The sequence below is a fragment of the Brachyhypopomus gauderio genome, chromosome 13, assembly GCF_052324685.1.
Source record: "Brachyhypopomus gauderio isolate BG-103 chromosome 13, BGAUD_0.2, whole genome shotgun sequence".
In the NCBI taxonomy this organism is placed as follows: domain Eukaryota; kingdom Metazoa; phylum Chordata; class Actinopteri; order Gymnotiformes; family Hypopomidae; genus Brachyhypopomus; species Brachyhypopomus gauderio.
This window is the reverse complement of record NC_135223.1, coordinates 10,720,306-10,737,047: the sequence shown is the minus strand read 5'-3', so window position 1 is coordinate 10,737,047 and position 16,742 is coordinate 10,720,306. Positions and strand designations below refer to the sequence as shown.

At 44.8% G+C, this 16,742-nt stretch overlaps 1 protein-coding gene across 6 annotated transcripts in view; it reads left to right on the top strand.

Annotated features, from left to right (window-relative positions):
- The first annotated feature begins 2,575 nt into the window (after positions 1-2,575).
- Positions 2,576-16,742, top strand: part of col14a1a (collagen, type XIV, alpha 1a) — a 78,812-nt gene continuing 64,645 nt past the window's right edge. Inside the window, exons 1-5 of one of the 6 annotated variants that reach the window (XM_076970801.1) lie at positions 2,576-3,014; positions 4,578-4,699; positions 9,192-9,308; positions 12,337-12,480; positions 13,015-13,104. In XM_076970801.1, coding sequence (XP_076826916.1) covers positions 4,633-4,699; positions 9,192-9,308; positions 12,337-12,480; positions 13,015-13,104 — 418 coding nt within the window. In that variant the 5' untranslated portion in view covers positions 2,576-3,014; positions 4,578-4,632. Of the gene's footprint in view, positions 3,015-3,043; positions 3,465-4,574; positions 4,700-9,191; positions 9,309-12,336; positions 12,481-13,014; positions 13,105-16,742 lie in introns of those variants that run through there. The other 5 variants (XM_076970802.1, XM_076970804.1, XM_076970800.1 and 2 more) reach the window with 5 other exon arrangements.

Here is a 16,742-nt window from a genome sequence, read left to right as displayed (position 1 = left end):
ATGACATGTCTTGGCGATTTTTGACCACAAGAGGTCGGTAGCATTCAACGTTTGGAAAAGCATCATTATCAAAACGTAATATTATGCTCTTGTATGTCTTTTATATTCCTGTGTGAATACACATAACTGAAATCACATGTTTCACTCTTTTACCACCACACTGTGTCTCTGTGCCTTTTATTGGCAATGCTGTAACGAGCATCACTAATATGGAGGGGTGGTTTGAGAGGAATATGCTGATAGATAGCTTTTGTTTTGCAGGGAAGGAGGTGCCATGGGTCCTTCCCAAAGTTAGTGTCGCTACATGTGCTGTCTTCACTTTGTCTCCAGTTAGAGCTGGCCCATTTTAGCTGCCACCACTTTTAATGAACACTGCTGAATTTGCAAAGTTCCACTATTCTGAGGTTCAACCCTGTGGGACATCAGTGTGGGAGGGAATGTAGAGGGAGACATAGTACCACTGAAAAGCGAAACGTGAAGTTCTGAATCCAGTCAGTAGATAGCAACAGCGTATAAGGGACAAAGCAGTGGTACAGAACACCTTAGAGGATCTTGGGAATTCAACACAGAAACCATACCACAACAGAAAGGGTTTTCAAGTAATAAACAAATTAAAGGTCTCTACAACCACCACAAAAATTTAAGTCTGCAGATTTTTCAAAATAAGTCTCTTGCCAAAATGGCTCTGAAGTAACTATAAAAATAAGCACATCCTTAATTATTCTGTAGTCTCATAATTGATTACATTAGGTTGCAGTATGTTTAGAATAAAGCACAGACTTTTGCAGACTGCAAAAGTATTTTTTAAACCCATGCCCTCCTGTTACCTTGTAATTACAAATATATAAAGGCAGTAATATAGCAAAGACAGATGAACATGATTATAACAGACCCAAGTGGTGATGCTGTTCCATGTTACAAGCAAAGGGGTGGGGCCAGACTCCTCTTCCACTTCAAAGGGCCACACCCCTCAGTTCATGTTGGTGGATGAATCTTTGACACGCCCCTTTCTCACCTGCAGTGCTCAGGCACATTTGCATGACGCTACAGAGGGTTTAACCCAGCACATTATGTCTCAGCATATGTTCATGTCAGATCGCCTGTTTCGTTTGCCAAGGGCAGCAAAGACAAAATGGAAATGTTGGTAAATGCTCACGGGATGGTTCTATTTTGCAGCATCTTTTTCGTGGCATCATAACTTTGAGCAACGGTTATGGAAACCTTGGCTAGAGATGAATCTTTCAAATGAATGCATGGCTTCAGTCAGCATGGCCATGAGCTCTGTCAGGTTACTCTGTATAATGTTGAAGAGAACGTTTTATCACTAGGGGCCCTGGGAATGTCTTAGGTATGTCTCTCATGTTCTGCCAAAGGTATGCTCTCTGCTGGGACAGCCATATTGATACCTAAAAAGGTTTCTCACACAACTTGTAATCTGGCAGGTTAATCGACTTAAATAGAGTTTAGAGTGTGTGTGTGTGTCCATTTGTATATTTGTGTGTGTGAGTTGAGGTGTGTGTTTCTGTACATCGCTGCTGTTGCATCTGTGACTCTGAAGCCTCTTCAGGGCTCCTGCAGTGAGCTATTCATTGCTGTTCCCTGCTGCGTCCCCATGCTTAATTAGAAGACGTTGAACAAGGCAGGTTTCCTTGAGAGTCTGCTGAATGACCCCACTGATTCAGCCTCAGTCATTCATTATGCCCTGGCTTGTCATTTGGGAACAGGGCACTCAGAAGCTCACAGCCTCATTGTCCTGGCAAAGGAACCAGGTGTCTTCTCCAGCCAACCGCTGCTGGGAACCGCTTCATCTGCATGTGAGGCCCGGTTCAATGATCCGTGCTGGCCCGAACACCCATGAACAAACCTGACAGTGTATGTGGAACTGTCATAACTGAGCTTGGCTTTAGTTTGGATTGGTTTAACAATAAATCTACAAGGAAGGAGATGTTAGAATGTGACACTCCAGGAGCTCGGTTGTGATGGCAGAGGAGGGTTTGGGGGACACTGATGGAATTTTTCCAAAGGTTTGGAAAGTTGAAATGGCAAGCATGTTTACCCAAGCAACATAAACATAAAATGTGTTTTTAGTATGTATGTATTCCTTGCTTTAATAAATATGCAATTTAATACTTTGTACATGTACCAGTGGTGCTTTGATGAGCAGACAGGAATAAAGTATTTAATTTTCTATGAAAATGTCTGTATGCCACCCCCCAAAATGCTATAAAGTCCTATACAAGGTGGAATTTGCAAGTGCAGCATTGAACGTTGATAAACCACATAGAAACCATCCCTATTTATTTTTCAATTTTAAAAGAAAATCTCTGCAAGATTAATCATTTTCTGAGGAATCTGCGTCGTCTGTTGTGCGTGTGTAGAGATATCACGGTGCTGGACGTGAAGAAACGCCTATAGGCAGCACCTGACCAACTGTCCTCCAGTTTTAGTCATATTTTGCATAAGAGGTGTTCTCTTTAAAATGTTCTTCCTTAAGAAGTCCCCTTTGTGAGACCCCGGTCAAGTCTAAGAGTCCAGCGCATTATTCATCTGTGAGGCCCGTGAGGGAGAGGTTCGATTACCGATTTACCAGTACCACGTGTCTGTGTGGCTCGCGCGTTTAGCACACGCGAGGAAACGTGGAGCAGAACGCTGCCCACACCTGATTAAAGCGCTTGATTTCTTTAGCGCAGAACAGGTGGTCCGCTACTACATCTGTTTCGGGACGATTTTCTTTTGACTGAATTGTTTTGTGTTAGCTGTTTTGATTAACCTATCGATTGTGTCCTGCTTCAGCGTTGTAATATTCGGGGCATAAAAGTGGATATAAATGCAACAGTGTATCCTAACGAGCATTAAGCTGTAAGAATCATTTTATTGGTATTTGTGGACCAAAACCAGTGTGGATTTGAGATATCATATCGTCACCTAAAACTAGAAGAACCCATTATACTTTGAAATCAACAAGAAACAAAATCTTCTGCACCTCGCTTCGTTCAGAACGCTCGAGACACTTGGTAAGCAGCGCGCACCTGAGTAGAGATTGTTTGTTGTTTAGAGCACAATGAAGTCACTATCACAAATTCATCGTTTTATAAAGTAGTGAGGTATAAATGAGAACGTTTGACATTTCGAGCAGCGGCCAGGTCCTTCTTAGTCCTTCAAAGGGGCAAGCCTCCCTGGTTTTAAGAGATTACACCTTCCCGCGCGTCGTCTGTCCCGACGCTGCAATTGGTCGCATAGAGATCTTTTTCCGCTGGGATTAAGGATGAAATGATGTGAAAGATTGAATAGCAGAGAAGAAATGGGCAAGTAACGACGGATGAAACACCCACACCGAGCTGGCTTATAAACTGCCTCTGGAAACCGAGACAAGGGAATTTAAAAAGAGGCAAATTGTCTCTGGGTATCTGTCAGACCACGTTCAGATCGCACGGATTTTTGTTCTTTATTGGATGGTGTGGCAGGTAAGACATCACGGTACTCGTTTCTTTAATCCGAACAGGCTGTCGAAGACGTTGTGCAGTCAGTGAAACAGTATAACAAAACAGACGTAGTTTAATAACTGGAGATGCATTTGCAAAAAGACAGCAGGTTACTAGAACTGCGCATTGGGAACATGACCAAGAAAGTTAAAAGCCAAGGAATATGGTTTTGTTGGCTTTGTAAAGAGCTCAAGTTAACTATTAACCTTTCTGAGTTTTATCTCAAGGAGTTGACTTTCTGGGTAAAGATTGCAGAAATGTGCAAAATCACTGATTCAGAATCGCGCATTATTATTATTATTATTATTATTATTATTATTATTATTATTATTTTGTTTAAGTGGATAAGTTTAAGGAGAGTACATAACTTAAATCCAGTGTTTGGTGAAAAGATAGAAGGCAGGTGACCGAGCCTACAGACAACTACATCTTTTAGGAGTCTGGAGGCTTTCCGAGGCTTTGGGAAATAATAAATAGCGTGCAGTTTGTTTAAAAAAAACCCATGCAATTATTACCGATGTGTCATCTGATCATTACAAAATAAATCTATAGTGCCGCCGAAAAACTGTAACGGTATGCGTTTCGTTAAAAAGATACTTGTTCCATAATTCTAAACTGTAATTGAAAGTATACAGTATGTTGTTGTACGTTATAGCTGCGGCGGCAATGCTTGATAAAGGAACGGCAGCCTCGTCTGACAGTGCTGAATAGAGCAGTCGTACCGAGTCTGGGCAGCTGCCTTCGCCTTTGCGCGGCTACACCTCCAGCTTACACATTGAGTGACAAGGGTTTGGGCTGATCTTTTGTTCACACGAACAACAATGGCAGTCAGGAAGTGCTTCTTACTGACTGACCATCAAAACTCAACAAAGTCCTCGCTGTTTCTGACCCAGAGAATCGTGTCTCCCATCCCCCTCTCATGTCTCCTGGAGAGAAATCCCCTCCAGGCTGGTTCCAAGCTGTTTCAGTCAAATTCGTCTACGTTCCTCCATTCTCTCTCTGACACACTATCTCTCTCTCTCTCTCTCTCTCTCTCACACACTCTCTCTCTCTCTCTCTCTCTCTCCCCCTCTCTCCCTCTCTCTCTGTCAGTAGGTGCACACACAGCATTGCTCACTCGTTTGACGGGACACAGGTCTTTGGCATCAGGATGAAGGTGTGGTGTCCGCTGGTCTTGCTGGCACTGATGCTGTTTCCCAGCCCTGTAAAGGGGCAGAGTAAGTCCACGTTTCTTCATCTCATCCTGCATCCTGCCACGTGCAATTTCAGCTAAGGCATTTCCTTCTGAGGCCAATGCTCATGTTGCTTTCAAGAAGTCTCTAAACTGTATAACGCATTTCCTTTCTTGACTGGCTTTTATGTATTTTCAACTCGACATGAAAGACTGTAGGTGAACAAGTGGTTGGCACTGTATCCTGACTTGACCGTGCTTCAAACGGAAGAGTCTTGGTCTTCACAAATGCATATTATCAGGCTGCACTGACACTGATCACAGACTGGGAACGAATAGCTAAAAAGTTCAGAGGTTTATCATTTTCAGTATGCTAGCGAGAGAAGGAGACCAAGGCAAATCTCTGATATCAGAAGGCATGCATGCAATAATCCCTGAAGGGGACTTAAATGTATAATTGGCTAGTCTGCTTGAAAGGAGCCTTGCATTCATGCCAGGTCCCAGTGTGCAAGGCACTGCAAGGTGACTGCAAGCTTGTTTTTTTCCTCCCTTTCTTTTCCTTGCTTCGTCTTCCTCTCTCTTTCTGTCACCTTCTGCTCCACTTGATTGGCAGTCTGCTCTATCACACTCACAGTCACCCATGGGATTTTTCTCCACCAAAAGAGAGGAAGACTCAGAAGCATTTAATGCGCTTTGTGTCCATATGTGACTGCATGCTGTAGCAGTGCACTAGAGTCTTAACAGGCATGAGTGTGTATCACTCGCTGAGATAAATTTGACAATGTGTAAGATGAAGTTTAGGTTGGGTAACTGGACACTGAACACAGATTGTGTTGGCTATATTTGACAGGGAGAGCTACACGTCTTGCCATATTGGCACTTATTTGAAGTCAGAGAGCAGATGTACAGAATAGAAAACGTGTAAAAAAAAAACAAAGTAAGTGCCAAATGTAATGAAAATGAATGGGGTGTGCTGGATGTTGATGAAACCCATTTTGAGTGCAGTGTTATGAAACTGTGTGAGGCTATTGCACCTGACAGAATTTATTTTTGAGGCATAAAGTTGTAATGAAATAGCAAAAAAATTAGAACAAAATGTCATCTTGAAACAGAGTGTGTCAAATCCCAACAGGCATGGTAAACAAATGTGTCCGGCACAAGCACAAAATGCTTTTACAAAAGGGTAATTGTGACTTTGATTTCCATGTAAATCTCAGACACTTGTAAATTCACAAAGTTTACTCACATACTTTGATTTGCACATTTGTCGGTGGGACTAAGTTAATCTCTTCACAGCTGTGTCACTTCCGTTGAAACCGGGCACCCATCCTCCTGCTCCTCTAATTCCCACAATGGGCAGATTTGCAGTATTTGGCATCCCATAATTTTGACGGCGTGGTGCACAATATTCTCAACTCTTTCCTCTCCTGCAGGTGCTAATATCTTAATTCCCCTGGCAGGGATTTCCATGTTGTTAAAAGATAAAGGTTCAAAAGAGGCATGCGGCTCTCTGTCAGGTAAGTAAGCGGAAGTGTGGTGATAAAAGGAGTCTGGGGATTTGGAGTAAGTGCTATCTGCCAAAGCACAAGTGTCTTCAAATGGATGAAAGATAACCACATCAAAGACTGTGGCGTTCTCCGCCGTGCGTCTCTAAAACACAGACAGGTACGGGCCTCCCGCGCCTGCCCGTCTTTTCAAGTTATGAGTTCTCGCTTTTCACCTTTCAACTGTCGTGGCAGGAGCGCTCCGCACCGAACCGTTTTCGTGTCATCGTGCGCTCTCTCCACTGCCGGAACGCGGGAGTTAGGTGAGCTGGAGGAAGTCAAAAGTGGAGCCACTTTCATGGGAGGTCCTCGGGAAAACAGCAGTGGTTGGGGCTCTTTTACGGTTCGAGGGCCTTTGTCCTTTCTTGAAGTGGACAAAACGTCTTGTGTTTCCTCTTTTTTCCGTTTGGTGATGGTGTGCCGAGTGTCAGCTTCACCCGAGCACTCCCGGGCCTGTGCAGAACTGCTTCCAGTCGATTTAGATGTAGCGCAGACCTGAACGCTCTTGAGGACACAGCAGTGTTTCCACCTTACCACATTTCACAAACGGTGAACTTCAGGCCATATGTCTTTTGCCCTTTCGGAGATGTTTGCAGCGTGTTCCTGCATAAACGCGTTTCAGTTTGACAAAGCGGCCTTCAAAGGCACAGGCCCATATTGAGAGTGCAGAAAAGAGCGTGGAGTGGAGACTCTCCTGAGATGGGAGATCAGAAAGATCAGAAATCCTCAGTTTCAGGTTGGTGAATTTAGAGCAGATTCCGATTCTTATACATGTGCTTGTAGTTTTCTCCTCATTCAGTGGTGCTTGCTTCTGACTCAGGTTTCTTTCCAGTCTGTGTTTTCTACATGCCCATATTTAGAGTACAGCTCAGTACATGTTTTTTTATTTATTTTAGTTTAACAAATAAAGTAATGGTAGCATGCTAAGACAATGGTAGCATGCTAAATATGGGCATTCTCTTTCCCTCTGTCATGGTCAATGGAAACAGAGTTAGGGGTTTCACTGTGAAACATACATCTCAGCAGAAATGTATGCACAGCAGGTGTGGTGGCCAGTCACTGGGCTACCACTGAATGGCATTTAAAACTGATTTGGGGTCAGAGTGCTTTAATGACTAATGAATTGGTGTGACCTGACATTATATCAATAAGATAAAAGTTCTAATTGGTTGCTAATTTCAAAGTATGTAAAATGTTTCATGAATTGGTTCTCCTTTGAAACCTCTTATATGTCAGAAAAATGAGTTAGTGATGGGTACACACACTTGAAACCGATGTTTTGGAAAATTGCAAACTGTTTGCAAGAGGGCAAATCATATTAAATGATAAAATTGGGAAAATAATGCACCCAACATGTGCTCTCTGTTTTGCCTGTATTCGGTATATATTTTCATAATATTTGTCATAGAACTTGAACATTTTCCAAATAAAGTTCCAATTCTGAAGTGGAACTGAGAAGAGCAACTCGTGCCCACCCAGTTCGATCCATACCCATCCCTGACTATTAGAATAGTACTGTAGTCTCTAGCAGAACTGTGGACTCTACTAGTGCTGTAGTATCTACTAGTACTGTGCTGTCTATTAGTACTGCAGTCTCTACTAGTACTGTGGTGTCTGTAAGTACTGTGGTGTCTATTAGTACTGTAGTCTCTACTAGTACTGTGGTGTCTATTAGTACTGTAGTCTCTACTAGTACTGTGGTGTCTATTAGTACTGTAGTCTCTACTAGTATTGTGGTGTCTATTAGTACTGTGGTATCTACTAGTACTGTGGTGTCTATTAGTACTGCAGTCTCTACTAGTACTGTGGTGTCTGTAAGTACTGTGGTGTCTATTAGTACTGTAGTCTCTACTAGTACTGTGGTGTCTATTAGTACTGTAGTCTCTACTAGTACTGTGGTGTCTATTAGTACTGTAGTCTCTACTAGTATTGTGGTGTCTATTAGTACTGTGGTATCTACTAGTACTGTGGTGTCTATTAGTACTGCAGTCTCTACTAGTACTGTGGTGTCTGTAAGTACTGTGGTGTCTATTAGTACTGTAGTCTCTACTAGTACTGTGGTGTCTATTAGTACTGTAGTCTCTACTAGTACTGTGGTGTCTATTAGTACTGTAGTCTCTACTAGTATTGTGGTGTCTATTAGTACTGTGGTATCTACTAGTACTGTGGTGTCTATTAGTACTGCAGTCTCTACTAGTACTGTGGTGTCTGTAAGTACTGTGGTGTCTATTAGTACTGTAGTCTCTACTAGTACTGTGGTGTCTATTAGTACTGTAGTCTCTACTAGTACTGTGGTGTCTATTAGTACTGTAGTCTCTACTAGTATTGTGGTGTCTATTAGTACTGTGGTATCTACTAGTACTGTGGTGTCTATTAGTACTGCAGTCTCTACTAGTACTGTGGTGTCTGTAAGTACTGTGGTGTCTATTAGTACTGTAGTCTCTACTAGTACTGTGGTGTCTATTAGTGCTGTAGTCTCTACTAGTATTGTGGTGTCTATTAGTACTGTAGTCTCTACTAGTACTGTGGTGTCTATTAGTACTGTGGTATCTACTAGTACTGTGGTGTCTATTTGTACTGTAGTCTCTACTAGTACTGTGGTGTCTATTAGTACCGTAGTCTCTACTAGTACTGCAGTGACTATTAGTACTGTAGTCTCTCGCCTGAGCATAATAAGCCACATTCTCTTCTCTTGAACCATCTTCTCTGACTTTTTTCCAATTTTAAATAACATTGAAGTGTCCTCCAAATTATGCTGAATTTAAATATGTGTAAGTAAACTAATGTGCTTGTGCTGCTCTGAGACTGTGGCTTGTTACATAGGATATGTGTAGAATTTTGTAGAATTATTGTTTTTCTACATTAGCTAAGCCATCACATCACTTTCCTCATGCTTCTCAAATAAGTGCGTTGAGTGTACCTTAGATATAACGATATTTGATAATACATAGTGGTCAGTGTGGAAGGTGAAGTATCACGGTTCTTCTCTTTCAGTTCCAGGTCCACGGAGAATACGGTTTAAAGTCCTGGAGCCAGACAGGCTACATGTCTCATGGAGAGAGCCAAAGGGAGCCTATGACGGCTATAGGCTCATTTACAACAGTGTGCCAGGTAAGAAGCATGAACCTAAGTAATGGTAGTGATGAACCCTTATTCATTCATTTCCTGTGATGATACTTGTATCTGTGCCTGCTCGTCTAACGCTTAAGGATCCTTACCTCTCAGAAAAGTGCAGAAATTCTTATATTAACAATTTCTGCACATTTTTTTTATCATCTTCATTGTCTTTGACAAAAAAGCGAATCGTTTTTAACAAAGCATCAAAATTCCCATTGTGTCAGGTACCCTCTCATGGAAATATCACACATCATAGTGCAACTGGAATATGCAACTGTGCAATTGGAATATGACATTTCGTTCATACGGTGTGGCCCAAAATCACAAAGCAGAAATATATTTGTCCCATTGTTGTTAAAGGACTAACTGTTTCCAAATACACAGCTCAACCGCACGACTTGGACTAGGCTCAAATCTCTCCGGAGAACATAAGCAGGGCCATCCCCTGGATACAACCCCTGGCAGACAGTGGGGCTTTTTGAGAGGGTCAGGTGTTTATTACCCACCAGTCCTGAGAGCTCATCCTGTTATTAAAGGCCTGAAACCCCTCACCTGAGGGATAACAATGGAAGGACCCAGCGTGAGCATTCCAGCTCCATCCTCTGTGAACACTCAAGCCTTCACAGTGGCTGCTAACCACTTCAGCTATGGGGTTAAGTGAAGTTAGACCAGCCGCTCAAACAGATGGGAAGGCCAGCTGTTTTAATTATAGCTGCTTTTACTCCAGCTCGATGTCTGCGGTGGTGTGAATTGCTGGCATTAATTCTGCTGGAAGAGGTGAGGTGTGAAAGCGACAGAGATGGGACGAGCAAGGACAGGCGATGTCCTGAGTCCGTCAGAGTCCAAAAGCTGCAGTGGCGCTCCGTTGGGGGGGGTGGTGCCGTGGTGCATCACAATCGGAGCAGGTCACAGAGGGGTCTCCATCAGCTCCTGCTTTTACAGGACCATACGTCGGATAAGTGAGCTCCACATCCTTTAACAATGCTGCCGTCCCCGAGCTGTAAGAAGGGAGCCAGGAGAGGAAGTGAGAGGAAAAAGAGGGAGAGAGGTCACGTCGGGTTTATCGTTTGTGAAAAATCTGTATTCTGTCCCGCGGAGTGTCTTTGCAGTTATGGATTTCCTGATCTGAGAGCTAAAGGCCTCTCCCTCTGTAGCCTCACATGCTCTGTGTCTGTCAGACGTGGCCCTGGCTATCGCCTCTGCTGAGCTCAAAACTAAACAAACATAGTTAAACTTTACTGTTTGGCACGAAATCTTGGATTTTGTGTTGTCTTTTCAAAAGAAAGCACAGAAGACTAATGTTCTCATGATGCCTACAGCTGGAAGCGTTTGTGTTTTTCACATCTTCTTTCAGTAGTTGTAGATTAACCTGTTCCTTTGAAAAAGCCTTCCGTTTCACCGTGGCGCAAATCAAAGCAGCTAAGCTGACCTATCCCCTCTGCCAGAGTGATTTTGTCCTCTGTATCTCTCCCGGGCTCGTTTAAACAAATGTGGACTTGAGTGCTTTGATGTACCCTCACTAGGTTCTGCATTGGGGGGACAATCTGCTGTCCACAGCACTTTTGTCTCACACTTCTCTCTTAAGAGGTGCCGACTCATCAGTAAATCGGGATCTTCAGCACTGAACCTCTCCGGTCTTCTGTAACCCCAATCACAGTCGCTGCAGCCGCTGAACAAGCACGGTTTCCAACCCCCACACCCCCCAAATTGATATCTTGCTGGTGCGCAAGGGTTTTAATCAGTATCATTAGTCAGTGATGTGAACTGGGGGAGACAGACTGGGTTTTCAGATACAGCGATGGAGTGGGGGGCACGTACCAGCAATCTGAGTGCTTAATGTGGAAAGCGGGAGAGAGGCGGGAGAGGCCTGGGCGGTAAAGTGGAGTGGAAACAGGCTTATCTCTGCTCGTAAACCAAAAGGAGGAAGCTTGAGCCACTGTCTACCTCTCCGCCTTCCCCACCATGTGTACGGGCCGTGAGGGGTGAGCTGGGTGGAACCTGTCTGTTTTCAGGATGAGAGCAGATATGTGATGAGATATGAGCTGATGTTAGACTTGGTTTTTTCTTTGTTTGCTTTTTTTTTTTTACTATGTATTTAAAAGAAGAGGAATCTTTGGTTTTACATGGGAATCTGAACTGATTTCGCAATACACAGTTGAACACGTGTTGCAGTCCAGCACAAATAAACTTAATTGGATTTCTGCATGTTAGCTACGAAACATGTGATTAGCGCTGATATGTTGCAGCAATAAAGTCAGTGAGGAAGCTTGAAGCAGAACAGTGAAGTCACGTTTAATCTGCTGCTCTCTAAAGTGGACTTGAGGCAAATCTAGAAGATCTGTCACTTGTTTATTGATTGTTTTGTGTAGCTTTGTGTGTTTCGTGTGTTTTTGTTGAGGGATGTAGGGGAGGAGTTTGAATTGAGCTTTCATGCGTGTTGCAAAGATCCAGTTGTACATACATTAGACATATAAATATCTATTTTAGGGGACCCTTTGATAAAACAAAATAGTTTGCTGTCAGTAGACATGAGCAAACATGTTGAACAAATAAGTTCCTTGAAAGCACAGCAAGGAGAACGAATGCTTAAAAGAAGGAGAAAGCTGCTCCATTCTACATTTAAGGCACACTTAAGCTCATTATTCAATATCCAAACAGGCACAAATATTTATTTATTTACATTCATTTTTTAGCATCTGTCTATGCATAGTGTAAAGTACACACGACGCAGGGCACATAACATTTCCCTGAACAGACATTACACTGCCGAACAAGAAGGTCAGACATAAACACGTCCTCCTGCGGCATTACGCCGACACGAGCGGACCGTCTCGGGTTGCCAAATCTCCCCGCAGAATCCTCGCTACAGGATTATCCTGGCAACCCATCGCTTCCGTACCTGACATTGAGACTCGGCCTGCCCGAGCAGGGAGCGAGATTTGATGGCTTTGTTAACATTAATGGCAAGACCAGGCACTGCATACTAATGAACCCGCTGTCACCGATATGTGTTCAATCATAGGTGGGGAGAGAAATGAGCTTCGCATCGCACGGGGAGAGAACAAGGCAATAATAAACGACTTCAGTCCCATGAAGGAGTACACAGTCAAGGTTATAGCTGTGAGGGGAACCCAGCAGAGCAGAGCCCTTCAGGCGACATACGTAGGTAAGAGAAGCGGCATGTTCTTCCTCGCCATCATCAAGCCCTCCCACTGCAGCTGTTCCACACAGACGGGCGTCTTTTTTTTGAGCGCACCAATATTTTTGTTTACCACTCACAAGCACCGCTTTTTCGCCCTAAGAATTAGCAGCCTATAAATCCAGTGCAGTCATGTGACGTACAGATATGATGAGTGTGTGTATGGCGTTCTTACACACGCTGATATGATGAGTGTGTGTGTGGCGTTCTTACACACGCTGATATGATGAGTGTGTGTGTGGCTCTCGTACACACACAGATATGTTGAGTGTGTGTGTGTGGCTCTCTTACACATGCTGATATGATGAGTGTGTGTATGGCTCTCTTACACATCCAGATATGTTGAGTGTGTGTATGACTTTCTTACACACGCTGATATATTGAGTGTGTGTATGGCTCTCTTACACACACAGATATGTTGAGTGTGTGTGTGGCTCTTGTACACACACAGATATGTTGAGTGTGTGTGTGGCTCTCTTACACATGCTGATTTGCTTACAGCCGAGGACAGGCAGGTGATTGGCGAGAACACCCAGCCGCAGAGACTGAACGAGGCCCCACCCACAGAAGAGCCCAGCGAGATATCAGGAGGTAAATCAAACAGATCTTCTCTCATATGCTCCCCCATTAAGTTTCTCACCCTCCAAGTACCAGTCGCTGGAGCCTTTGCTGGTGGTGACTTTGTTACGTCCTGTGTCTCAGATGTGGTCATGTTCTTTGGTGGGCTTCAGTTGCTGTTGTTCAAGATCATTGCTGCAGCTCGGTCAAAGAGAAACGGCGCTCTGTCGAGACATCTCGGATTGCATTTAGGAACCGGAGGTGTGTAAGGCCCGGAGTGAATCTGAGGAGATGCGTGGTCTACTAAGACCTCTCCATGGGATGCTCTGTCATCCCTGACAGGCTTGATAGATGCTCGCAAAAGCCGAGGTCAGAGTTGATGATCCAGGTTGAAATCTCAGGCTTGAAAACTCCAAACTTTTTCTGCCAGTTCTGTGTGCGAGTGTGTGTATTTTGTGTGTTTGAGTGTGAGTTTGTCCTGCCTTAGCCTTGCGTCAGGACTGTTCTCCACCATTTAGTGTGAGTTTGATGTACTAGAAAGTGTTCCATGTGGTGTGTGCAATGAGGGTGATGTTATTATATGTTGCTGTGAACCATGCTCAGTTGATGGTGCTTCGAGTGGGGCATAAGGTGTGGTTGAAATAAATCTGAGAGATCATTACTGGGGGGGGGGGGGGGGGGGGGGGATGGGGCTGTGGGTGGAGGCTTTGAGGGTGGGGAGCAAAATCCTAGTTGCCCATGTGAGCGCATTGTCACACAGGATAGCTATTATCCAGCCTGATCAATCTGCTGTTTTCACTGGCTCCTTCCGTGCCCCAGGAGTAAAGACCGTTAAGGGGTGTAGTGGGCAGAGCCATGGCTGTTCATTTTCAAGAGTGCAAAACCTCATCTGGGCTGAGAAGGGTTTGAAAAATGCTGTAGGGCTCAGTGGCACATCTGGGTCCTTCATCACAGCGAGTCAGAGGAGGTGATGATGTGTTGGTCTTGGACGTCTGGAGCGCGGCCTTTAATTTGGGAGACCTCTGCGTTACGCCGCCGAGCAGCAGAGATTTGGACTGGGCTTCCTCTTTGGAAGCCGAGAGAGAAGTTAGTAGCCTGTTTGTACCCTCCTCAAACCACAGTGGTTAATGGGCCCTAGAGGGGGAAATTTGGCATGCATACTGGTGTGGGTGGTAGTTGTCTGGGAAGTAAAGTGTCTGGAAAAGATTGGCAGAGACGGTGTGGGGGCGTGGCTCTTTGGACAGCCCAGGGCTGGGTTTTGACTGTAACTGCTGTGACCTGGACTGACTAAGAACTTAATACCTTCATATCAGATTGCTGGATTGTGGTACCACAGTCGGGGGATGCCTGAGAGTGCTGACATAAACTCTGCAACACAAAAACCTGTGTTCAGAGCTGGATCTCCTCTGGGATGCCCAGTGCAAATGACGTTGGAGCTCTCACATGGCCATTTTATTAAACACAATGCTAGGATTGGGAACTTATCCTGGATAGGCAGAAGAAGGGATACCCCCAACACACACTCAACTGGTCACCCACAGTCTTTCCAACTGTGGTGTGTGTCAGTGGTGTGTGTCTGTGCTTGTACATATGAGTGTGCGCTGTGTATCTGCTGGCGGCTGTTGTCTGTTATCACACAATCAGACGTCCCTTTGATGTGTCTCCCGGGAGTGTGCCCAAACACACAGAATGAAAGTAAATGGCTATCTGATGTTCTCGTGTGGGCTGTGAAACTGCTCTTTGAGCTCAGCAATGATATGTTGTTTTTTTTTTTCTAAAACTCAGTTTTCTCCTCTGATGAATGAACCAGCAGCTTTTCAGAGTGGTGCCAGTCCTAATGTTCACAGCATTAAGAGTCTGGAGATGCCACCTGCAGTCCTGATTCATGTTCAACATCTGGGCACGGCAGGCTATCATCAGCTCTCTCCCTCTCGCTGACGCTGAATGGCTGTGGGCAGGCTTTGAACCATTAAGTCCAGAAATCACACCAGCGCAAGCGAAGAAGAGCCGTGATTGTTTTGGGAGAGACTGAGAGATGGACGTAGAGAGAGGGAGGTGTTCCCCTCAGAAAGCGCTTAGCACAAAGCCACCTGGAGTACTTGCTTTTGCCTTTGAGCTCACGGTAAAAGGTGACAAAGGTCGCAGGCCACGTCCGCCAGACATATAACCTTGTGGATAATGGTGGAGGAGAGGAAGGGGTCTGATAATAGGCTTTGCTGACCCTATTTGTCAGAGGGCAAGACACCGGAAGGCACGGTGGAGGGTCTGGGGTGGAGGTGGAGGTGGAGGACGAGGTTGTGAACTGAGGTGCCCATTACCTGCAACCACTGTAATCTGCTTCAAAGACGGACGGACGGAGACGGAGGCACAGCGACGCACGCGTTCCCATTCCCACGAGAGGGGGGGTAAAGCACCAAGCCGACGGAGACACGTGGGACAGCGTCCTCGCCCTAGATGGCCTCCCCTGCTAATGGAAATGTGTAGTCTGGTGTGATGGTATTTTCGCCGTGCAATTTATTTTCCTGCGAGGAAGCTCTTGTAATGAGGGATCACTGGCACGGAGCGTTATTTTCGGCTGTGCCTCAGAAGGCCTGGGCCGTGATGGCTGTCCTCTACAGCAGCCTAGTGTAGCACATTAGGCTGGGTTAGTTGCTGAGAATGCTAATAGTATTTAGAATGCTAATGGTGGCTGGGGTTGGCGGAGATAAGGGCAGCTCTCTGGATCATCATCACAAAGAGGCTCCAGGAGTTTCTCTGAAGGAGAGTGTGAATGAGAGGCGTCCTATCAAACATCGAGACCCGCTGGTGGAGAAAGCTGATTGGCCGGCCGCGTGGCCCCACGCAAACAAGCACACTGTTTATGGCGAGGCATGTCTGCTCACCTGGACTGGTCTGGAATTCTGATGAGGACTTTGACTTTAGCCTGGATCCTGCCACATGCGCTTGTAAGCATACAGAAATAATTCATAACCAGAACCATATATATTTTTATGGTATGCAAATGAAATTGAATTAAGTTCTTGTCTGGTTTCACCTCAATTAAAGGATGATTTGCATCTGCTTTATGTCATGCAAATTCCATCATGCATTGGTAGTGCACGCTAATTGGCAGGGCTGCCATGCCTTGCGTTACAATCGCAGGAGTGTTACTATTATTAAGTGCTCGCCGCGCTGTTTTCGATGACAGACACGAACTCCGCTGCTTTCATCAGCTCAGGCTGAGTGTTTAAAATTCTGTTCTGATAACCCGCCTCAGGACACTGGTGCGGCAGTTTCCTCTTAATCTCGTGCTGATTGAGTGACTGTGTGCAGAGTCTGTTCTGTTGATTAGTTCACGGTGCGGATGTACTCTGGTGTAATCTTCCGCCATATGGCCAGCACCCAGCCTTCTAGAGCCGTAGCTGTCACCAAAATTACATCAGAGACTCTCCATACTGTAGCGACACTTTGGTTTATTCACCTGCTCTGTTTCCTGGTCGTTTCATACGATCTGATTCAATCTGCTGCATAACCAAGAAAACAGCCACAGAGCCTGACTGTTGTTAGATTAGCTGATCCAGGAGCAAGCTTGTATTGACTTGATCTTCTGCATTCGTCCCTATATTACGTTTAGCCTGTAGTGGTTTTGGTTAGTTGGCTTTAATTAAAGATAAGATGCATTAAGGATTTCA